Raw genomic sequence first — 25,544 nt, forward strand, 5'->3', positions numbered from 1 at the left:
CCTTCCAACAAGACAATGACCCTAAGCACACCGCTAAAATAACGAAGGAGTGGCTTCACAACAACTCCGTGGCTGTTCTTGAATGGCCCAGCCAGAGCGCTGACTTAAACCCAATTGAGCATCTCTGGAGAGACCTGAAAATGGCTGTCCACCAACGTTTACCATCCAACCTGACAGAACTGGAGAGGATCTGCAAGGAGGAATGGCAGAGGATACCCAAATCCAGATGTGAAAAACTTGTTGCATCTTTCCCAACACGACTCATGGCTGTATTAGATCAAAAGGGTGCTTCTACTAAATACTGAGCAAAGGGTCTGAATACTTATGACCATGTGATATTTCAGTTTTTCTTTTTTAATAAATTTGCAAAAATTTCTACATTTCTGTTTTTTTCTGTCAAGATGGGGTGCTGAGTGTACAGAAATAAAATGAACTTTTTTGATTTTTGGAAAATGGCTGCAATGAAACAAAGAGTGAAAAATTTAAAGGGGTCTGAATACTTTCCGTACCCACTGTAAACCATAGACTGTATATAAGATGTAAACTCACCCCGAACGCTCGCTTCGCTTTTCGTCTGAAAGCACCATTAGAAGCTATCTGTAGAAGATCATGTAGCTCAGTCTGCGGTTCTTTTAACATGTGCACTGCATGAATTAATTAAGTGAACAACAACTACTGACAGGAGTACTACAGTACTACACCTTATTAGACAACATTCGCAATTACATCCCCTGAGATAAACCATCCCCCCCCTCATACCAAGTTTAATTTACTGGATTACCATTTTCTTTTCCAAACAGCATTTACTTACTTACTTCATAAATAAATTGCTATACTGAAGCACATTTTAAGGTAAATTATCTTGTTTTGTTATAACATCCCACAATTAGAAATTGTATATCTATATGTCTCCTTATAAGTTTCCCACTCTTTATCATTTATCATCTATGTAAAGAGAGTTTGCTGTACATTTACAGTGGGTCTGAATACATAAAAATATGTTTCATAAGTGAAAACATGAAGAATTTGTGGTCATGTGTTTTTCACAGTGTCATCACCTGAAGTGGGTCTGAGTGCCTGTGACCTCCTGGAGTCGCTGCTGCAGCATGAAGAGCTCCGTGAGGTATCGCTCCTCGGTCTCTGTGGCCTGCTGCTGGTAGTGAGCTCTGAGATGCTCCATCTCCTGCCTGTGACTCTCCTCCAGCTGCAGCTGCTTCTCCTGCTCTTCAGCCTTCAGCCTCTGTAGTTCCTCGGTAAGGCCGGTAGATGGTGCATCAGCCCTTTGCTCCAGATCTAACCGTTTAGAGAGGTGAAATATGAAATTCAATATGCTCAACTGGAATGGCGTTTAAGATTAGAATCAGTTGGATGACACTTCAATGTTCCTGAATAAACGGAGAGCAGTGAAAGAAATAAATAACAGATAACAACAGAGGATAATACAACAAAAAAAATATGTTTGTGCACCTTTTTTGAAAAATTAACAATGTTAACGTATGTTTGCAGTTTATAGATATACATGTTACACAATATTACAAACTCTGAACAGTTTGTTCACATTATTACATTTACAGAATGAAGTTTGGCTTAACTGCAAGCTAGGTTGACACGTGCATAAATAGATCAAAGCAGGAGAGTGTTACTGTTGATTTATGTTTGCCGCTGACCACAGATGTAAAGACGTACTACACAAAGCACAAAGCGAGAAAGGCAGACATGTGATATCATTCAGGCTTAAAAGTTACCTAAATTCTAAAATATTGAGAGACTGCAACTGAATATTTAACTTTTGTCTGTTTGCCATCTTATTACACACCACTGTGCTTCAACTCAGTGACATTAGTGCTCGACCTGTTTACCTTTCCTTTTTTTTGATAAAAGATAACTACAGATTTACCTTGGCTTGTAGAGGGTCTTAAGTTAGCAACTTGCACACGCAAGTCAGAGATCTCCGCCTCACTGCTGCTCTTCAGTTCATAGTATGCCTCCTGCAGTTCCATCATCTGAGAGACCAACAGATTTGTTAATGTGTTTGAAGAACAGTGAGGATAACAATGCCATCGGAAACACACTAACAATGTGTGCTAATTCCATACTACACACAAACTGTACACAATATGTGTGCAATTGTATCAAAAAATTACATGACATTACAAGTATGTCCAGTATGCAATATACATTAATTGTCTTAGATTCTCTATAAAAATTGTTTACTACTCAACAGTTTTTCACTAACAGAAGATGATTCAGTACAAAACATGCAGCAATGCCTGTTATCTGCTACCTTTGAATCTCACTGCCAATTAAACTATTGTTGGTGCGATGCATTGTGGGGAAATAGGGCCTCAAAAATAAAGACTTATACATGCTGACATTTTTAACTGTAATTTATTTTTCCACTTTTCCAGTGAGAACCAATAACATAGTCAAAACCTGCTCTAATTGTCATTTAGTATGGAACAGGGACAGAGTTTGTGTCTTACAGATGTGCAAGTTCTCACCTTGTTCCCATCAGCTCTCAGCAGAGCCTGAACCTGTGACAGACGAAGATGCTCGTGCTCAATCCTCTCCCTCACCTGCTGAAGATCTCTAAGAAGCTCTACATAAGAGAAAACAATTAGTTTTTTTAGATTAGATTCCATTTTTGATTTAGGTTTGAATACACAGAGTTAGAAATTCAATGCATATTATTTCAAAGCACTTTGTAGTTATAAGTGAATTTAATATTGGCCTATAGTACTAGCAACACTGGCAATACGCGTTATACTATCAGTAATACTTTCTTTAAATGACATTTACTTTTTTAGGAGACAAATTACCTCTGGCCTCCAGTACAATGGAGGTGGATTCACTAGTTTCTGGTCTTTCCACTGAAGAGGGCAGCCGGCCCTCTGCATCAACACTCTCCAAACACTCTTCACCAAATATATTTCGAAAACACTGAACACAGAACAGACAGAGATGAGATTAAATGCTATGATAACCTGGCAACACACAATAATAGAATTTATTCAAAAACGTTTACGTATAACTACTATTAATTTTAATAATTTTGGACAACTTAAATTATTACCTGAATTATGTCACTGCATTCTTTTGACACAGCTTGTAACATGTCGTGGTATTTGAATATTTTTGGGTCATCTGAAGAAAATAAGCAGAAAATCGGAATTAATTGAATACTTAAACTATTTAATATGTTTCATACAGGCCTCTGCAAACGCATTGTAACCAACAAAATACAAAAACAACGCTAGATACATCAGCCAACCAGAGTCCTGTGCTGTCTGGATCCACCATGAATGATAAATCAAAAGCATCTGTTAGGGGGGGGCCACTCCTTTGCCACAAATACAAATGCGCACAAAGGCAGCTGATGACACATCTGCTCACCCTGGTCACCGTGATCTTTCAGGTTCTGCAGTTCCAGCTCCAGAGAGTGAGTGCGGGCGTCCGTGTCCTCCTGCAGCAGCTCGAGCTGGGCGGCGTGGATCTGAGACAGGCTGATGCGCTGGGCCTCCATCTGCAGCCTGCACTCACCCTTCCCACAGGAAGAAATATCATCACATTAACACGGTTGGAATAAGCCACAGGGGATCCTGCCTTTGCCACATATATAATAATTATATTTTATACTGGAGCAGTTTGTTGAACATTTTCTACAATATTAAGACAATGTAACACTAAATGACACTGATTAAAAAAAACATTTGGAACATTTTGGAAAATTTGTAAAGAGCACAAGACACATATCACTAATAATTTATCATAAATTTAAGTATGCTGTAAGCTACATCCATTTGCTAATCAGAAGAGTTTAATATTAAATAACATAAATCCACCAATCCTATTTCTATGCAGTAGCACAAGCCATCTGTGTTCAGGATGAGAGGTCTGCTATTACCACTTCTGTAACAGAGAACAAAAGGCAAACAGTGAGGCCTCTTTCTCTAATTATGCATTAGCACTAATTCGTTAGGGTTACACAATTATGAAATTGCGATTCTGTTACCTTTGATGTTTTTAAAGTGCACTCTACATTTAAATTAGGCCGTATTTAAAACGCTTTGCTATGATACAATCTCCCCGTCCGCACTACATCTGACAGTGTAGTGTAGAGAGTCCTTTCAAAACCGTAACTGCTCAGATGTTGCTGCTTAAAGCATGCAGACAAGAGGCGGTCAGTGTCTTGTCTGCAGAGATGGCGGCTGTGTTATGATGTGCCGCTGCCACACTCACACATACAAAAACAGAATTACTTCTATGATGATAATTACAGTTTACTAAAAATCATAACACCTACCTAAAACCAATAAAACTCACGCTTCATTTATTGGACCATTACTACAAACAGATTTGTTTTTAAGTGGCAGGTATCAGTGATTTAAGAAATGTTTAACATATACCTAAAATCTCTTCTTTGGTACGGATGAAATACACGAGCGGTCCAAACCTGTCATACGAGTCATGTGCAGTACAGATAGTTTGCCTTTCTTTAATCTGAATGCACTTGCAGTTTAAATACTGTATGACACCAAAATGCACTAAAATAAAATACATTAATAAAATAAATGTAATAATCAGTTCAACATGCAAGATTAAAGGTTCAGTGTGTATGTTTTAGTGGCATCTAGTGGCAAGGGTTGCGAACTGCAACCAACAGTTCCCGGTGCACTCGCATACTCCTCGGATGATCCCATTACCCAAGTTGTGAAGTCATTCTTCCGACTTCAGTGTGTGTTCATGTTCTCTTAAAACGGAATGTGGAATCAACATGGACACTACTACAAAGATGTGTTGGATTAACATCATCAGAGCATATAAACAACACACAGACATCTAGTTCACTCTACATGGACATCAAACTAACCGTTATAACCATATTACAAATTACATGTTTGCAAAATATGTAAATGCAATACGTGATTTTGCACAAATCAAAGTTCTATTTCTCTTTTTGCAATAAACAAGACAAAAAGATACTGATTATTCGGACTCCACGGGCGAGCAGGAGATACGCTCTATCAGCTCTTGTGCTAAATAATACGTGCGGACCTCTGTTCAAATTTCTCTTCTTTTCTTACTTCTAATAAACCAGTCGGCTACTACTAATTCTGCTCTTCTTCGTACGTATTTAACATAGTGATGAAACGCGGTCTGTAGCGCCGTTTGTCCGTTTGGGCCACTGTAGAAACATGGCGGCACAACATGGCGAAATCCATGTAAGAGGACCTGCAGTGTATGTAGATAGAAATGGCTAACTCTAAGGTAATAAAAACATAACGGTTCATTACGTAAGGTCTTTATACACCACTGAAAACATAGTTATATTGCATTTATGTCACAATTCTTTCCTCCTAAATATTACACACTGAACCTTTAATAACATTTGGCTAGAGTTTTTTTTATTTTTTAGATTTAATGTATATATTTTGGCACATAAAATTTTGAAGATGTCAATCAAATTTCATGAATACGCAACTAATCATGAACAGGTGGTATTCATAAGGCTGAAAGGAGCGATTTAGAACCTCAGAATTACCAGATATGCTGGATGATACACAAAACAAATTGCAGTGCATGTAATGTAATGTATCATTTCTAGGTCTTCATTTTCTTAATTTCTCCAAAGAAGTTTGTTGGAGTTTGGCGATTCAAATCTCACAGATGAAAGGAAGAGATATTGAGGATAAGGAAATGGAAATGTTCTTGCATGAGGTCCTTTGTATTGCAGCTACGTAAGCACCTATTTAGTGACCTTTACACCCCACTGTATGGTGTATCAAAGTGTTTAGTGACACTGAAAAGCAAAGGGCAGGATGTGAGCTTAAGTGACATTTACATGCTTTGTAGTCTCTCCCGCTTCCTCCGCTCCCTGACACACGAGTGGCTCCGTGTGGTGGCCCGTCCCATGACTGCTCACCTAAATAAGCATGCAGAACAAAAACACTTCTTTAATAAAATTATCTTACATATTACACCAGTACAAATGCAGACAGATATGACATTGATGGACAAAAAGACAAGATGCACAATCACTTCCTGAGGGGGAGCTGAAAGTAACTGTTCAATATTTTTCAAATGATCCACTATAATTTACAAAAGGACTCTGAACATCATCTAGTTTGCCTTCATTTCAATTTTGTTTCACCCATGTAGAGTTTTGTTTATGAAGCTCTTGTAGCAGCTTTAAAGGAAGGTCATCATGTTTATACACAGAACCTCATAAAAAAACACGGCTGCTAATCTTGTTGATTACAGAGATGTAAAATGACTTACACAGAACATTAAACCTAGATTCAATAAAACGTCATTTTGCCATGCCATTAAGCAACAGAAGCAAATTTTAACACTATTTTTAAAAGACTTTAAGGTTAGGTTTTTGGTCAAGTACATTAAAAATGTAATTCTGGACCATATGTAGTGTTCCAACCCAGGAGGTGACAATATGAAACACAGATATTAAAAGGCAGACAGACACCGTACACCATCTTTTGCCTGACACAGTTTGAAGTGACACAGACACAGACGTGAATGGGGTAAATTGGCTTCTCACCTCAAACCCTTCACTCCCTGCAGGATGGAAAGAAACTAGAATGTACACATTTCTACACAATGGATGATTCAACGCTATCATCAGACTGTGGGTGATTGTTTTCTCTTTTTTTATTTGTTTGTGTGTTTACAGTCCCGTTTCAAAACAGTTTGAGGACAAGCAGCGTAAAATGAAAGGAAGTTATAAATATTAGTATATAGTATTAGTATATAGTATTAGTATATAGTATAGCTTTAATCAGTTGCTGCCTTTAAAAGTAGAATGAGCAGAATATGAATGGAGTTTTGACACTTCACCGTTATGCGCAGGCTGTGCTGTGTGCACATTTTCTCTTTTACATTATTCTTCACACAATGACCCCATTTACTGTAATGTTGCTGAAAGGTCTGCACAAACATATGGCTAGATATCTTTGAACACTAGATGTGACTGCAGACACTCAATTTGCAATCATGACCGTAAGTCACAAGAGAGAAAACATCAGTGTTGAAATGCCTCAGTTATATTCTGTTCAATGTTAAAGCTTGAGCTGACCGTGAACGAACTCCACACATTTTTTGATGAAGCTAAGAACAATGTCAAACATCTCAGCATTAATTGTGAATGTGATATGTTTGAAGCACACCATTTCAACTACGCTTTCTTCTGACATGCACAGTTTTTAGAAAAGCCCTTTAATCACTCAAACGTGTAATTTAATAAGACTTAAAAAAGCAGCAGAGAAAAATGCAGCGGGGTTGTTACTGGAGAGAGTGGTGCGGCAGATGCATGTGAGTGCCTACCCGTTTGTTGACGTGGTCTCTGCCTCCGTCTCCCTGGTACCCGTCAGTGGAGTCCTCCTTACCGGCTCTCTCTTGTGAACGTGACATCACTTGGCTTTCCATCTGAGGCTGCATCCCTGGCTCTGCAGCACTCTCTTCCTCCACCACTGCCTCCTCTTCCTCCTCCCTTTGTCTTTCTTCTCTGCAGTCTGAAAGAGCGGCGCCCAGTTTGCGCTCCTGCTTCAACCTCTGCCGTCTTTTGCGCCTGCTTGACCCTGAGGCGCTGGACTTCTGCGGGGAGGATCGTCCTTCAACAGGTCCCTCCCCCGAGGACTGGGCTGCTGCTGGGGATGGAGTCTGCAAAAGCCTCTGGAGCTCCACAGTCTGACGGATGCTGTCTCTCTCTGATTCAGCTGCCTGTAAGAGGGACTGAAGAGCCTTTATCTCATCTTGCAAAGATTGAATCTGAAGGTGATGATCCTCAAAAGAACAAACTGGCTCAACAGCTTGCTCTTTTTGCTGGAGCTTTCTCTGGGCACCCTGCCCCCTCGCCTGCTCTCTCATAATCTCTTGCTTCTTTTCCAGTTCTTTCCCCAGGCTTTCATTTTGAGTGATGACCTTCGCATTTTCTTGTCTCACTTTCATGAGCTCTTCTTCCAGCTGTCCCACTTTGGTCTCCGTAAACATCAGTTGCTCTGTAACTTCGGAAAGCCTCCCAACCAGGCTTTCCTTCTCCCTCAAAGTAACATTAAGCTTCTCCATAAGCTCAGTAGTATCTTTTTCTATCACAGCTTGTTCCGACCCATCCGTATTTGTGTCCTCCATTTTGCCATCTCTGCTATTCTCCTCCTGCTCCCGAATCTGTGACTGAAGGCTGGCAATTTTTGCCTCAAACTCAAGTGTCTCCTTCAGTTTCCTCTCTTCTAACCGTGTCTTTGCCTCAATGAGACATGTGTACTCCTCCTTCAGCTCCTGATAGTTTACCTCGAAATTCTTTTCAGCAAAAGAGAAAGTATTCCTCTGCTTTTCAATTTCCTCACTAAGCTCAGCTACTTGTTGCTGTATTTGATAGTTCTCTGCTGTGAGTGTCTCAATTTTCGTAATTTTTGAGTCTAACTCCTCTCTCAAATTGTTACTGGACTCTATCAACATCTCCTTTTCCAAGTCCTGCTCTTTCCGTTTGTTCTCCCAACATTGTTCTTTCTCTTTTGTCTGGTTTTCAAGCGCCTCTGTCTTTTTTAGCAACGTCCAAATCTCGCCTTCCATTCGAGCTCGCTCTTCTCCTCCCTTTCTCAGTTCCTCAAGCTCTGCCTGAAGCTCCTGAAGCTGCTGGACAAGCTCATCTGCTTTGGAGCCATGCAAAGCAAAGTTAAGGTCCTCTTTTAGTGCGAGAATTTGGTGTAAAAGCTCATCTCGCTCTGTGGCAAAACTTGCCTTATCTTGTTGCAACGAATGCAGTTTTTCCTCATATCCAATGCGCAGCTCATCCAACGCTCTCTCGTGTTTGATAGCGACTTCATTGAGAAGGTTTTCTGAGTTCAGGAAGCTCTCCCTTTGCAAGTCTTCCCTAAGCTGCGTGAGCTCTTCCTCGTGGCTAAACAGAAGCTGAGTCCTCAGTCGTTCCAGCTCTGCTTCCTGCGACTCTGCCATGCGGTCAAGCACAGCATCTTTCTCCCTCTCCAGCATCTCTAACTTGATCTTGTAGTTGGTTATTTCTGAATCGTGTTTTGCTTCTGCCTCTTGTGCAGCTTCATGAGCAGCAGTCAGCTCGCTCCTCAGATCATCAATGGTCTCCTGGAGGCGCTGCAGTTCATCTTGTTGTCTTTCCTGAGTGATAAGACTGAGGGAGACCTGCTCCACTTTTTCTTTAGCAGAATGGAGATCTTTAAGAAGATCCTCAACCTTTGCCTGCAGGTTGAACTTCTCTTGGGTGACTTGGCTAAGCTCATGCCTGGCTTTCTCGTGCATTGCTTGGGTTTGCTCTAATGTCTCTTGAAGCTTGCTAATCTTAGCATTGAGAGTGTCCACCTCAACAGTGCTGACAGCGGGGCTTTGAGACAATTGTTGTGCTTTAAGACGCTCAAGCTCAGCACGATGTTGCGCGGCCATTTGCTCCACTTTTGCTGCATGCTGCAAATTTACCTCCTGCTTCATCTGGACTATTTGCTGGCCATACATCTCATCCAGCTCTGCCCTGAGAAGTTCGAGCTTCCTCACAGTCTGTTCCTGCATTTTCTGGACGGTGTCACTCTCGGACATGCTGCCCTGGTGACAGCGCTTCTGCAGGCCCTCCACTGTGCCCATGAGCTGCATGATTTCATTAGATGACATTCGCTCTTTTTCTCTGGAGGTTGCAAGTTCAGCCTTACAGCTGTCCAACTCCTTTCGCTCTTTCTCCAATTCTAATTGAAAACTCTCTATTTTGTTTTTGCAGCTTTCTAAGTCAGACTTGGTGCTTTCCAACTCATCCACACATCTTTCAAGCTCAGACTCTTTTCCAGTCATTCGCTGTTGGAGGTCACGCAGGCGTTTTTCAGAGGACTCCAGCTCGTCCTCGAGTTGGGTGAGAGAGCATTCGCGTTCTGAAATGACTCTCTCTTGCTCCGCTATAATCAGTTCTTTCTCATCTGACTGATGTATAATGCTCTCACCTGTGGTCCGTCCCACATGGACAAGTTCCTCTCTGAGCAGGGTTAATGACAATTCATGTTCTGTGATTATTGCAGTTTGCTCTGAAATTAACTGATTTTTCTCTTTCAGTGTTTGTGCAAAAGACTCTTTGGCCGCTCTTAACTCCTTCAGCGACTGCTCCCGGCTCAAAAGAACTTTTTCTTGTTCAGCAATCTGCAGGTCCTTCTCGTTTAGCCTTTTCGTGAATGATTCTTCTGATGTTCTCCCTGACTACAAAAAAAACAATTATTAGAAATACAGGAGCAGCATTGAAAGCATTCTGTAATTACCACTTACATTTAACAGAATATGTCTTAAAGATATCTGCGTGATCACACCAGGCCACTTCTTACCATCTCCGCCTCACTGAGCTTCTGCTGGAGCTCCTCCACCTGCTGTTGGAACTGCATAAGTTGCTGCCTGGCCTGCAGAAGATCAGCTGCTGTGCTGCTGTGGCTGGTGTTCCTCAGTGTCTCGCCTGCCTGAAGCTGTGATTTTTCCATACACAAATTAATTTCTAATTGAAAACGTGGGTAGCAAGTAGAATAAAATTACAATAGTGTTATGAGCTGTAGTTACTAGTTAGCGTAGGATAGAATAGCTTATATAAAACAGTAGTTTAGACACCTGCTGGAATTGAATATGCAGTTTTTGACTTTGCTCTGTCAGTTCCAGGAATTCTTTCATGATCTCGTCTTTTTCTTCACGAGCCTCCTGAAGGTTAGCTGTGAGCTGCGTGATGATGCCATCTCGCTGCTTCAGAGCAGCCTCAAAGTCCTGTAGCTATAAAAGTAAAATGAATATATACAATTGTGAGATAGAGCAGAGAAATTAAAAAGGATAAACATACTTGGAAGGTTGAACCTGGGAATATGTGGATTGTTAAGGCTTCAGAACTGTCTGATGGAGGAATAAACAAGGACCCACCATTACCGCCTCAAAATCTGTTAATAGTCACTTAGAGCCACAGCTTTGTAGGATGCAACAATAATTTAATATGGACAGTGCTTGAACACAGGTGGCATTATACGCTTGGAAGATGTGTTCACATGTAAATATGTCTGCAATCAATAAAAATCTGATACAGTAGCTTTTGTATGTTCACACCAACAACAATGACGGGTGAAGTAAAAATAATTCTAAATCAAACAACTTGAAGGGATTTTAAAATGGTAAAATATTGTAGTGATCAGAAAAGGTAAAATAATCTCCACCCTGTGTATTTTCTAAATGCACTGGCAGATGTTTAGCCGTAGTGTACAAGAAGAAGAAAAAGAAAAAGAAATGCTTAAACTCAGTATGACCTTGAATGAAGTAATTAAAGCATTTACCTGCTGTACTCCCTCTGTGCCAAAGGCAGCCCTGATTTCTTCAAGCTCTCGACTCAGCTCCTCTACTGCCTGGGTCTTGGCAGCTAGTGCATCCTCCATCGTACCTCCCTTTCTCACCTGTTGCAGAGGCTCCACCTCGTCCTGAACAGGAAAAGCGCTTGTATGACATTTACAGGATTTCGGTAAAGCCATCACAACGGGGTTTCAAGATTGAGTTAGCACTTTGTCCACCACCCAAGAGCGACAGGAGTTAGTTACAAGAGCCAGGAGCCACATGACGGAATGTGTATTAAATATGATAATGTTATCAGCTGTTCTTGTTTTAAAATGGATCCTATTATTTTCTCTCTTTGCAGAATCTTCCAAAAAAGGGATAGTGGTAGCCAAAGCCAGCTTTACAGACATGTTAAAATGCAACGCTAAAGCCAATATCCCAAAGCAGTTAAGATAAAGTCTGTCAATGTTAGTTTTATCAGCTGCAGGGTAACTGAATTCAGCTAAATCCCTGAAAAGTGTTAACACTTGGACAAAAAGTTAGTACTTTTAAAATGTTCTCCCTCCCTAGTTTTCTTGAATTTTTTAGATTGCTGACAGTAAATTAGATCTGACTGTTATAGTTTCTCAAAGTTATTAAAGGGAAATCAGTGTAACAAAATGATGCCAACATTTGACATTCCTTGCAAGGAAATTAAGAATGCAATCTTTAGTTGTAAAAAAAACAACTGTACCCTCAGTACAGGTAAAACATTGTTCTAAAGTGAAAAAATATTGCTGTCATTTTGTTTCACTTTAACTAGGCTACTATGGGAACCTGAAAAAATCTCTGACCAAGCTCACTGCCCAAAACCTGCACAATTCAAAAAAATTTGTGAGGGGACAGAAATGCTTTCAAAATGCTGTTATTACAGTGTCTCTTTAAAAGAAGCTGACATTTACAATGCTGTTGAAAGCTGATCATTCGGGAAATGATGACAAGGTTTCATCCCACACAAAGGAATAAAAACTATTTTTAAATATTTCAAATGTCTAATGTAAAATATGTTAAGTTATGAGATTGGTGATTACAACAATATTCAGTCCTACAGGTTAGTTCTGAATTGGTTCATGCACCAACACACATCATTCTTAACATCCCTGTAATTCATGCTGCACTCAGTATGTCACTTTAAACATTTCTGTTTTTGCTCCCCATCTATCCCGTAGATATACTATACTGATCAGCACTTCCTCTGTTTGAAAACATCACTTCAGTGAATCTAATGAGCAGCGCTTTGTACAACCCCCCCCTGTCCTCTCTTCTCCAAGCTCATCAATGTCATCCATCTTCTTTTCCATCATTCATCCGCCCTCACCTGATTCACCACCAGCTCCATTTATCTTTCAGATAATTTACACCTCTAGAATGTCAAGCAGCCCTGTTCCAATACTAAACCCCTCAGCCATTTGTGCTTTAAAAATTGTCATTTGTACCTCAACAAGACTTTTCTTGTATGTCGTTATATAATCAAATAAGTACAGCATAAAACAAGTTTGGTTATTTAGGAAATCTTGCAGTGGACAGAGAGTTACTGTACATCCAACAGCCAGTGGGTTTGTTAGCAGAGCCAAAAGCAGAACCAAAAACACCTGCTTGATGGGATTACTGTACCCAGATAAAATCCTTCGAAGACATCATTTGGTTCTCTGTCATCTCATCGTGGCACCCATTAACCTGTTAATGCACAATGCTGTCAGTGAAATATTGATTTGGGAATTGTGATGGAAAAGCCTACATCATTTCAGAAGTCAACATTGGGTAGACTTGTACTGCTGACGTCTGGTGATTTGTAGGATTTCACAAATGTTCTTCAATGTTGGTTTTCGTGTGGACTAAAATCACATTTGAATCACCCTCTTAGCAGCAAGAAAAGTTTTAGATGCTACTGTTTTTAGTCATCGTTACAAGCACAATTGTTTGACTGGCTCATGCTACAATAATAATAATAATAACTTTATTTATCAAGCACCAGTCATATACAGAATACAGCTCAAAGTGCATTAGGGACACTATTTCACAAGAGAGACACATATTTTCCTGGAATAGAGTTTACCTTTTTTTGATTTATCTACCCAAAACATATGTTATCAGTATGTGATATTGTTGTCACCTGTCTAGTAGCCTGACTCAGCGGATGTGTACTGGCTGACTACACAGACCTGCTTACTTCTGCTCTTTTTTTTCGTCTCCAGTACCATTTCCAATTAAAACAACAAGAGAATGCATTCAGCCAGGCCAATAAGCTACATGTAAAAGATAAAAAACAGAGGCCAGGGTAGTTAATTAGCCACAAGCAAAACCTTTTATAATCCATAAAAAAATCCATAAAAACAGTCAGTGATGCTACAGTCAGTGCTTACACTTGGCATTGTGAAAAAAACCTTAGTTACCATAAAATTGAAAGGAAATGGAAATTCCTGTCACAAAGTGATGATATATATTTTCAGAAAGCTCATCTCACCTCAGAGGAACAATCTTCAGCTGTAGTGGACACTTCACTCTCGGGCTGCAATAGACACAATTAAAGAATCAATATTGTGCCTAGAAAACCACCAGGATATATGAGCAACATAAAATAGGTCATTTCAATCACAACAAGTTCACATGTACATGATGAGACACATCATGTTAGTCAAATATATAAACAGTAGAATAGGTGTAATAGATTTGCTGTCTTTTACAGTGAAATGAAAGAGGGTCCTAACATTACAAAGACTATCCTCATAATAATTATATATGCACATAATAAAACATTCAATCAGAACAATTTGAAACAATGCCTGCCTTATGTCCTATTTCAGTAGGCACTCAGCATTCAAATATGGGCCTAACCTACTTCTGTCACACATCTACTTTCTCACTCCCATAGAGTAATGACGGCCGTTATTGAAATCTATTTCTGGGTTAATTCCTGGGTCAAAAATTTAAAGTGAATGGGGCCCAGACCAGGAGAGAAATGAGCCACCTCAAACTGTTAACAGCAAGACGCACAAAGAAGAATATTGGCAAAGTAACATCACTCAGTCAAACATTTTTAATTAAAGGTGACCTATTATACTGCATTTCCCTATATTGTAGTTCTGTGACTCCTGTATGGTAGCTTTGCAAGATTCAATGTCTATCATATACTGGCCCTTCGTGCAGGCCCTCATTTCAGCCTCAGTTTAGCAGGCTGTTGTTAGCCCAAAAAAAGAAACCATATCCGATCTTCATTGCTGCTTTCTTCTTTAGGAAAACCAAACAAGCTTAATTTTCCTTCACAACCGAAAAAGCATTTTATTGGAGACATACTGAACAACTTCAACTTCAAAAGACTGGTGTCCTCCTGAGCTGAGTGGTATAGACAGACGAACTGACCATATATGGAAAACCGGCTCAGTATGATGTCATGCGGACACTAGAGTAGAAAAAAACAGTTGAAACCGGAGTGTTAAGAACAGCGGGAAATCTGAAGTTTTGGCTCACAGGGATTTCTTTTAAATTTGCCTCAAAATCTGAAGCTTTGGCCATGTTTAACATTAACAGCCGACAAATGTAAAATTATAGATCTGACAGAAAATACGGAAAAGCATAATAGGTCAATTTTAAAGAGTAACTCCCCATGAAACGTAGTCTCAAAACACTTTACAATAAAAAGAATACATAGGACACACAGCAATCAACTACATTAATTAAAACAAACACTTTGTTGTACTAGGCCTAAATCAGTGCTAAAGAGATTTCTTTTTGAAAGGGTGATGGACCCAACTGAGTTCTAGGTTAGGCAGAAATGGAGTGAATAGTCCAGAGGTCACAAATAGGCGGACCGCGGTCCGGATCCGGACCCAGCCGCTATCCTCTCCGGACCGCCGACCTACAGCCGATTTATTATAGAGAATTACTACCTCGTGACGGAGCATTTCTATTTTAACCCGCGCTTTTCTAGCATTTACTGTACTGGTTTAGCGGACCAAGAAACTCACAGACCAATCGCATGTGCTCTAATCATCTCATGTGACGCTGCTCATCCAATCAAATCTGTGCATTCCGATGCTTGCGAGTCGAGTCTGCGAGATTCACCAGAGACGTTTCGGAAACACACACGAATTGAGGAGACGAAAGGGAAAAGAAATTTCACATGGCTTTTAATCAAGAATGTACAGATTTTTACATGTACATTCCTCCCACGGGCAGTTCAAAACCAGAAGATCTCCAATCCTAGCTGGCAGGACAAACTAGAGCTCACATTTCTCACTGAACAAGAGAAAGTAGGAAAGTGGTAGCTCTGTAAGAGGGAATGAAAGAGAAGAGGAGGCATTACAGCTGTTCATTTGTTATGATGTGTTGAGTGTTTATTATAAAATTGGTTAAGACTACACTTCATCACTTCAAGCTACACTTTGTATGTATGTGGGACAGTTAGCTTAGATAAATAAGGTGGTGCACGTCCATGCAAAACCTTATTTGCTAAGAGGAGAACCTTAAATTCAGTTCTAGCACACACTGGTAGCCCGTGAAGAGCAGCCAGAATGGCAGTTACATGATCAAATCAATTTTTTTTGTCAAGATCTCAGCTGCAGCATTTTGAACACTTCTAGTAGCACAGCTAGGAGGACGTGTGAATATTTTGTTACAATGCAAATGATGCATCCTTGCGGCTGCTGATGTCTGAGAGGCAACAATGAGTCAACACACTTGTATTATTTTGCAATTACAATCCCTTTCAGAAGAAAGACTGGAGAATGGAAAACTTTGACGCTGTTGTGTTTCCACAGCAACCCCTTGCAGCATCACTACAAGATCCCTGAAGAGAAACAAAACCCGGGACCAGTAAGTCTGTGATAACAACACAAATTGCTGTGAACAAAATATAAAAAACATAGGGGAGAATAAACCCTTCAACTCTAAAGGGTTGAATTATTTATCTACATAGATAATTAACACATTGCATGCTGTATGACTAAATCTCTCAACATTCAAGAGTTTCATTTGTTAGTGATACATAACAGCTCCCATCTACGCAGCAGAGAGATACAGTTCATCCCAAAGCCTTTTGTAAAAGAAGAGGACGAGGGTCGCTACCAAGGTGAAAAACTCGCCATGCAACGAAAACATTCACACATTGATTCAGTCAACCTTGAGGTCTGCTAAAACAAGTGTTGCAAGGTCACAGGAATTGGTCACACAGACCGACACATCTCGACCTGTTTAAAGGCAATTGTCTGTTTCCATGGCAACCGGTAGTTTTGTGGGCATGTACCGCATCGAATGTACAGTGGGTTCAGGGAAAGAGTGGCTGCACAGGGCCGATGAAAAGAGACTGAGAGGGCTTGAATGACGAGAACAAATGTGCAAGGGCCCTCAGAACTGTGTGTGTTTTTAAACAGTTTTAGATTTAGATTTTCTGCAGGATAATGCAATAATATGAACATTTAATTATCAGAATCATTATTGAGACTAGCGAGGCTCTAACTTTTCCATTTATCTTAAAATATTGGAATTCATTGCAGGTTTAAAGGTCATGTATGTTTGCAAAGCTTGCACACTAAATAGCAACTATCCTTTTTATATTACAAGAAGCAGGGTTAGTAAAGAGTTACATTAGGATTTGTGAATATAAAAAAATCAGTCATGGAAAACGTCATCAATAACATCCTCTCACTCTCTTCCAACATTATAGCATAAAGTCATAAAGGATTCTCCAAAAAGATCTTAAAGTCCAGACTCTCAGGATGCAAAGTCAAAGACACATTTCCTGTTTACAAGAAGTAAGGGTCTCAGTAATTAGATTTTTTGTCAAAGTGCATTTTGGTGTAATTGTGAGAATCCACAATATCCTGACAATTTTCTAAGAAGCGTCCTGTTAAAACCCTGTAATTCTGCACCATTTATAGAGAAAATAGGCTTTCCTCTGAATGAACAGCTCCATTTAAACCAAGGTAATTATTCATTTATTATTGGAAGTTTTATTCTTCATGTATGTTGTAAGTGTTTGCTTGCTTGTTGACAAATGTCATTCTGACATTTTCTAGATTTGTGTTTTAATACATGTTTTAGTTAAACTGTGTGACTCAACAATGTAATATAAACAAACTTCTCGTTTAATAAACTATGAATTTGAAAATTCTGAAGGAAAAAAAAAAGGGAACAAATAACTTTATTCTTTCCTGCTGAAAATCCTGCATCGCTGCTCTGTGCTCCCCGTGGGAGTGGTTGTCATAGCAGCTACAGCGGGCTCATTAAGCTGCGGGGAGACAACAGATACAAAACTCTGGAGAGGACAGTGATCATTTTCACACAGATCTACGACTATGAATACATCTCTTATAAGTATATGTTAATAATACAAACTAAAGCCATAAAATGAACCTGCAGCACTTAACATTAAAAGTCTTTCTGGGTACAGGAGGAGCAGACAGTCTGTGCATTAATCAAACCAGAGTGCAGCATCAGAGCCAGAAGAAACACTTTTCTTAGGAATGCTAATATCTAAAAAGGTTTCAAATATGTCCAAACCCTTACTACAATTACTGACAGATGGACTAATAAATGTTATATATTTAGTGCAATTAGAAGTAACATTAGAAGTTAGTGAAGTTTATACATTTAAAAATGTATTCTGTAAACTGGCATACTATGTGCAACTGTGTTATTGTTACAACATTTCTTTTAGACCTTGGTTATTGTATGAGTAATTGAGATCAGATCACTCATTTGTTCTCTCTGTGGCCCAACAAACAAATACTTTTGCTTTAAATCTTGCATGTTAAGATGCAAGCAGATGCAACAGATGTGTTCTAATCACGATGCAAATTGGAGGGAAATTATAATTTTTCTTACTTGTTTGAGCAGGTAGATCGTTTCACTGAAACAACCATTCATGCTGGTAAATTTCTCTATATACTATAATTTCTGGGTTTTTGACTGTGGGATGGACAAAAATATTTTTATAGACTAAACTATACTACATTTTTCCTCTGATACAAGTTTTAGTCAAGCAGCAACCTCCAGCTCTGCTCTCACGACTGAAGCCAACGTGGAAGTAACTTAAACCTGCATTCTTTTTAACGGCCAGCAGGGGGCGACTCCTGTGGTTGCAAAAAGAAACCTGGTTCCATTAGAAATAATGGTTAAATGACCCTACTTCTCATCTGATTTAATGAGTTTATGTTTTTAGTTGTTAGTTTCAAGCCTTCTTCGATACAGAATGATGTTCATTTAGTAAATTATGGTCCCATTTAGAGGAAAATAAAGCAGCGACTATAAAGCAGAGTATGATTTAGGGTAGACTACCTTGTGATTGACAAGTTGCTACCATGGCAATCAGAGGCTGCACTGTGTAAATTTAACCAGCGCTGTTGAGCCGGCTGTTCACTTTTTCCGGTAAGTACATTTTTGCATCATTTGCATCCGGGTTAAAATCACAATTAAGGTCAATCACAGATGCACCGAGCTAATCAAGCTTGCTAGCACCATCGTCTTATCAAAGTATGGTCATGGTGCAAAAAAATCAACATGGCGGCAGCCAAACTGCCAAACTCGAGGCTTCAAAACGGTAGTCAACAATCCAAGGTGTGACGTCACAGTAACTACATCCACTGCTTTCTCACAGTCTATGGTTTTAGTGCACCAGAAGCCTAATTTGTAAGTTCATCCAGTAACTCCAAGATATGGTCCAAGTCTTCCTTATGCATTAAGGCGAGACACGGCAGGCAAAAACATTGTTTTTTCTTGCACTGGTCAATTTTGAGATAATTTTGAGATTTTGGGCTACTTTGCCTTAACATGTCTTCTTTCAGACTAGTGGCGATAAAATCAGAAATACACATTTAGTAGTTTTTTTTCACTACAGCTTGTCTCTGTGTGTCTGTAGATTTCTTCTAAAAGTTAGCTTTCTGCCGGGATATCACCTGCCGCTGTCGCTGTCTGCACCGTATGATCCCTGTACTGTTGGAAAGCTCTCTCTCTCCTGCACAAAGCTGTCAGATCCAAATGTGGTTGTTTCCTTTTTACCAGCAACCAATCATAAAAGTACACAGGTGGATTTAAGATAAGCGTGAAATCTGATTGGCTAGCGTTGATTTCTGACAACATTATTGTTTTAGATACGTCACGTGACAATTCCTGGTTTGGCTTTCCACTGGTGCTTACAGTACACATGAACATAAACATAAATAGAAATATATTTCTGTGTGCTCTGTGTGTGTAATTGTGTCTGTTCAGACATGCTGTTACTCAGTTATCAGTTTTAATGTGTTTGAGATGTTATATACTGTTGTTGTTGGATCTGATTTAATATTGGATCTGTAAATATTGAGTTTCAATGAAAATGTGTAGAATTGAGTTTTCTTGATAATTTGGAGCTACCCTGTATCTCACAGACAGACCAAGGTGGACTGCAGGCCCCATTAGAGTTGGAGGAACTGCAAAAGCTCTGAAATGTCTAAATAAAAAAATCTAATCACCTGGCTTGGATGGCCTCCCATCTCAGCTATATCTGGAATTGTGGGATGTGGTCAGTACACTTATGCTTAATTCTTTTCAATTTGCAATTGAGAATGCGACTTTTGATAGAGACCAAAAAACAGCAAAACCTTTTTAAAAAGGGAAGGGATCCCCCAGAGTGCTCCAGTTTTAGGCCAATATCCCCAATTACGAGCAATCTTACGACATATGCTAAAGCGCTTTCTCTACGCCTGGAAAAAGTCATACATGTGTTAGTCAATGAGGATCAAACAGGATTTATTAAGGGGCACTTTGCATCTGATAACATGTGAAGATTACTACACATTATAGATGCTGCAGTCACTCACCCGAATCCATGTGACGCGTTCTCACTTGACGCAGAAAAAGCCTTTGATAGGCTAAAGTGGAAATATATGTGGGCAGTGCTGCAACGTTTTTGATTTGGACGTAATTTTGGTACAATGGTCAAGCATTATACCATTCACCTTTTGGAAGTGTTCTAACAGGTTGCATAATCTCTCCCTCTTTTCCGCTGCAGCGTGGAACGAGACACGGATGTCCACTTTCACCACTTTTGTTCTGTCTGTCCCTCAAACCTATTGCGCAAGCCATTAGGCAATCTAGAGCTTCACCCATGAAAATTGGTGGTCATAATCATATCATATCATTATATGCTGATGATATTTTGTTTCTTGATCACATTGACACCTCTATTCGCCTGATAATTGAAGAATTTGATAAATTTAGCGATCTGTTGGATTATAAAATAAATTGGACGATGCCACTGAATAAAATACATGTACAGGGTTTTATCACCTCACATATTCAGGTTAGAAACACTTTTGTGTATCAGGGCGTTACAATTCATAAAAACATATATGAAATAAGCAGTGACAACTTCAATACTGTACTAAACAAGATAAAGTCAGATATTCACAGATAGAGGAACCTAAAGACATCTCTTCAAGGTAGAATTGGAATCTCTCCAAGTTATTTCAAAGATATCCACTCTAAGGTTTCCAATTTCATCTGGGGTGAGAATCGGCCCAGAATTCGCCTGACCACACTGCAACGAACCAAACTGTTGGGTGGTCTGGCTGTACCAAACTTTGAACTCTATTATTGGTCGTTTCGAATCAGCGCAGCTCCTGGGTTGACACAGGGTCCACAACTGCATGGAAAAGGATTGAATCTACTAAAATGATGTCACATAGACTGCAATGTATTCGGTTCTCTAGTATAAATACTAAAATAGTGAAGAAGTTTGGGCCCGTCATTGCAAACTCTTTACAGGTGTGGAAGCAAGCTGAACGTTGGATGGGAGGCCCACTGAAATACTGTCAGAACACTCCATTATGGCATAACCTGATTCTATGATGTGGCAGCCGAACGTTCACCCAGCCTTCTTGGTCATCCCCATGAATTAATGAGTTTGGGGACATGTATGTCAAAGCATGGTCTTCGTTCCATCCAAGATTTAAGGACACAGTTCTCTCTCCCTGAGTCCTCCTATTTTGTATACTTTCAACTAAGAGCAGCCCTAAAAGCATATGGAGTTCCCTGGAATTCTCCCCTCCCCTCACACCCCATGTTACCATGGGTTGTACCACTACTGGGCAAATCCTCTGTGTCCATGATATATAATAAACTAATTGAATTCAAAGCAAAAAGCTGGGAAGATTTAATATAACTCTAGATTGGAACAGAGTGGGGTCCAATCTTAGTGTGACTTCTAAGAATTTGGCACTCCAACTAATTCACTTTAAAACCCTTCACAGAGCATACACTATACCCTATAAGAGATTTCAGATGAGACTATAGGCTACATATGACTGTTACATATGCCACAGTACCGCACCTGGAACATTTCTACACATGTTCTGGACCTGTCCTGTTATTTCTCGGTTTTGGTACCATGTAAACTTTATTCTGTCAGATATACTTGATATCGCTTATGTTCCTAATCCTGCTTTTTGCCTCCTTAATGATGGCTCTGATGTCACTTTGAAGCAAATTCAGTATAAAATGATATTCACTGGGTTTACTTCTGCAAATAAAACAATTATTGTGCGCTGGTTTTCCCCCGATGTATGTATGAAATCGTTCTGGGTCCACAGCCATTGTCAATCTGGAACATACTAATGCATGACTCAACAAGGCTCGGCCAGCAACTGTAGAAGCCTGGAAAAACTTTTCATCTAATCTTATTTTTTGGAAAAGAGTCAATAACTGAAGGGCTCCATTGTACACCTGCTGAATTACTTCACTGTAATATAATTGTTATGCTCTTGTGATGTAAGGTATTTTCATTCTACCACTGTTGTAATATAAGTCCTTGTTCTTGGATATGTCTGTACCATCCCCCCACCCCACCACCCTTATTCTAATAAAAATGCTGATCCCAAAAAAAATGTGTAGATTGTACAACACTTATCTTTAGAGGCTATTTTCTGAAAAATAATTTTTCCCTCATACTCTGAGCCTAAAAACTTCAGTAGCACTTACATACACCAAACTTTCCAGTTGGATTCCTGACTATATTCTGAAGGTTTCTACGGAGGGGTATGCTCATATATCACTCATAGCCTAAATTATATAACATTTTATCAAAAACAACACTAAACTTTTATCAAAAACAAAACGAAATAACTGTTTTATTTCTTGATTTATGAAATAAAAAGAGATCCAAAACCCCCTCTGTTAAAACATAATGTGTATAATGTGTCAACAAAATAAAACAATACATTTTGAACCTGACTTAATCCAGTGTTCAGATTTTTGTTCTTGAAATAGATGCAAATTAGTGGATATTTCATTAGATACTGCCTCATTTGCATATTTAAACATAATATTTCAGAAAACCTGTAATACAAAAAAATATTGTCATAATGTAAGTAATCAACTAGGAAAGTTTCATGGTGATATCTATTAGTTAAATTTTTTCCCCTATTCACCTGCAGTGTCTCACTTCAAAAGAATTGAACAGACTGGTATTCCACCACTACTGATAGTAAAACATTGTTATGAGTAGGCTTAACGTCTACCTCTATGGTGTAGGTCTGGTCATGTTTGACAGTCTCTCCGCTCCGCAGCGTCCTGGCGAAGGTAAATTCTGTGGTGGGTGGTTCTTTGTTTCCTTCTTGTGATCCATCTCGTCCTCCGCCTGAGCCCTCCTCTCCTCCCACAGACCGATCCGGCTCGACCTCCACCCTTCCCTCCGAGTCCTCCTCTGGCTTCTTTTTCTTCTTCTTTTTCTGTTTCTTCTGGGAGTCCGCGTGAGCTTTTCTCTGCCGGTACTCAGCCAACTAGAGAGGGAAGAGGGAAACGGGCAGTGTTAAAGATAACAATTACACAACAATTTAATGGCAGTCCTTGGAAGTGAAAAAAAAATAACACTTCAGCAAACATCCTTTTAAGTGTTATTCTAGTCTACATTTCTAGCCGTAGCTTCCATTCAGATCTTTCTTCATCTGACCTTAATGCTCAGACATAAGGTCAAGAATCACCTGCTTTAGCCTAATTCAAAACTTACTTAGTCTGCCTAGAACAGAGTTTATACCTCTAACAAAGAACATAAAACTAGCATATGAGCTTACTCTGAATCTTAACAGTTTGGTAAAACTGAAGCGAAACATTGTGTGCCCCAAAAAGGCGTCTTTCCCTGCTCCGAGTGAGTCCTCCCTCCCTATGTCCATATGACCAGACACATGCCTCTTGCTATGCCAGGTGCTAATCCTGACTAAAGGGATTACATCTTTAAACTATGTCAATGATCAGTCTAAACAGCCGATGACATTTTTGTTATCTTCACCATTTTCAAAATGTTATGCGTTGCTTTGTTCAGCTCTTGTTTCCTGAGAAGTGTTTTAAATTGTTAATATTCATGAATTCATGACAGAAATAACTTGTGTGGGTACAAGAATCACTCTGTTTCAGATCAATTTAATAAGCTGGAGTGCTTGTGCACTTCAACATTTGGGACTGAACTTCATAAAAGTCCTCGTTAATGTTCACAACAGCATCGTGCCGATTGGCCTGTCTTAATCACTTACATAAATTGTCTCTCTGTAGAGAAACTAAAATTTTAAAATGCAAACTTAACCGTCTTTTGTCATTCAAAAACTCTTAATGACTGCAAGCAGCAAATCCCCATATTTTACATTAATTATCACCAGAGAAATGATGCTACTAATTCCACAGCCTCGACATGTAGTACTACTGGTTTGTATTATGTATAAGCAACCGGTGACCCAGCTGAGCAGGGCAGACAGCAGCGGATACAGGTGTCTCACCACAGGTGATCCATGGATTGCCGAAGATACAGACTGTTGCCAGGAATACCCTGCTAATGCCTGCTCACCTGTCCTGGAAATGCCCATGACAGAAATCCTAACCCTACATAAAGTGTCTATCAAACTGTCAGTAGAAGTGGGCAATAATGATTAAGTCCTGCTTTAGACACTGACCCTTCACTCTGATATAGTCAATGAAAAAATCAATTGAACACCATGTGATATAGCTCCTAAGTTGAGATAAAAATTCAAAAAGCAAACAGGAATGTCTGTCTTATCCAGTGATTAACCCCCTGACAAATCAAGAAACTTATACTAAAATCAAATATTGCATAAAACACAACTGCTCACTGATTTGAAAAAGTGCTCATAACTTCCTAACATGCATGGAAATATTAAAAAGTTACAGTACAGTTTTAATGGTACTGCAAAATCTCTGACAGCAGACACATTAATATCATTATATACACATATATATGGACATTATATATACATATATATGGACATATCACCCAAATGTCAGCTAAAGCATAGAGCCACTTCAGGGGGGTCGTGGATGTTGAGCGGACCTAAAGTTGCATGAATATGATTCATGCGGTGACATACACAAACAGTCATACTGTTTGACTAGTTGGGCACAAGCTTCCTGTACACTCAAACCTGTGCAGTTAGTACACCACCAGGCTTCCAAGGTGCTTGATAGAAAGCCAAATACTCATCACCACTGTCACAGTCTAAAAAATCATAATTTACTGAGCTGGGACAATTATATTAAATTTACAGATGCTTGTCTTATTTATAAGATTCTGAATGGCTTGGCTCCTCCCCCTCTTACTGCTTTTATAAAGCAGAAAACAACTGATAATAGACACACTCGGTCTGTAGCAAGAGGAGACTGTATAATACCTATGAGGAGGACTGCCTTTGGACAGTCAGCTTTTTCAGTGAGAACAGCTCACACTTGGAATAGTCTGCCAACTGTCATTCGAGATTGTGAAACATATTTTTCATTTAAACTGAATTTAAAATCATGGTTAAAAGACAATCAAGTGTGTGACCATAGTCTGTGAATTATTCAGGAACACCTGAAGAGTGCTTTGTTTTATGTTTTTTAAATTGTCGTCCTTGTTTTAAAGTATTTTGTGTGTCCTTGTGAAAGGTATCTTGTTATAAGTATTGTTGTTCCTGTTTTAGTGTATTTTATGTAGTTGTGATAACACCTGCCCAGGGACTAGAGTCGAACATTAGCCAAGCTGGCTAAACTGGCACATTTATAGAAATGTTTATCAATGTGCACTGTCTCTGTAAACTCTATAAATAAAAATTTAAAAAGTGCTCTGATGGTAGCAGGGCTATTTTGCTAACTTGAATCTTGTTTATTTCAATCACCTGTATTGTTATTTATTGATAAAAATAAAATCCACTTTTGCTGGGGGGGGGGGGGGGGGGGGG

At 39.4% G+C, this 25,544-nt stretch overlaps 1 protein-coding gene across 5 annotated transcripts in view; it reads right to left on the reverse strand.

Moving 5' to 3' along the window:
* akap9 (A kinase (PRKA) anchor protein 9) overlaps positions 1–25,544 on the reverse strand; it is a 77,684-nt gene that overhangs the window by 41,430 nt on the left and 10,710 nt on the right. For 4 of the 5 annotated variants that reach the window (XM_046059300.1, XM_046059302.1, XM_046059299.1 and 1 more), the window contains exons 3-16: positions 22,845–23,105; positions 13,817–13,861; positions 12,967–13,029; positions 11,319–11,459; positions 10,615–10,770; positions 10,341–10,475; positions 7,339–10,218; positions 5,843–5,923; positions 3,394–3,541; positions 3,074–3,144; positions 2,820–2,940; positions 2,502–2,599; positions 1,898–2,003; positions 1,059–1,293 (exon numbers count right to left, since the gene is read on the reverse strand). In XM_046059300.1, the coding sequence (XP_045915256.1) occupies positions 1,059–1,293; positions 1,898–2,003; positions 2,502–2,599; positions 2,820–2,940; positions 3,074–3,144; positions 3,394–3,541; positions 5,843–5,923; positions 7,339–10,218; positions 10,341–10,475; positions 10,615–10,770; positions 11,319–11,459; positions 12,967–13,029; positions 13,817–13,861; positions 22,845–23,105 (4,541 nt within the window). The remainder of the gene's footprint in view (positions 1–1,058; positions 1,294–1,897; positions 2,004–2,501; positions 2,600–2,819; positions 2,941–3,073; positions 3,145–3,393; positions 3,542–5,842; positions 5,924–7,338; positions 10,219–10,340; positions 10,476–10,614; positions 10,771–11,318; positions 11,460–12,966; positions 13,030–13,816; positions 13,862–22,844; positions 23,106–25,544) is intronic. The other variant, XM_046059301.1, reaches the window with a different exon arrangement.

This window comes from Micropterus dolomieu, linkage group LG09, assembly GCF_021292245.1.
Source record: "Micropterus dolomieu isolate WLL.071019.BEF.003 ecotype Adirondacks linkage group LG09, ASM2129224v1, whole genome shotgun sequence".
Classification (NCBI taxonomy): Eukaryota; Metazoa; Chordata; class Actinopteri; order Centrarchiformes; family Centrarchidae; genus Micropterus; species Micropterus dolomieu.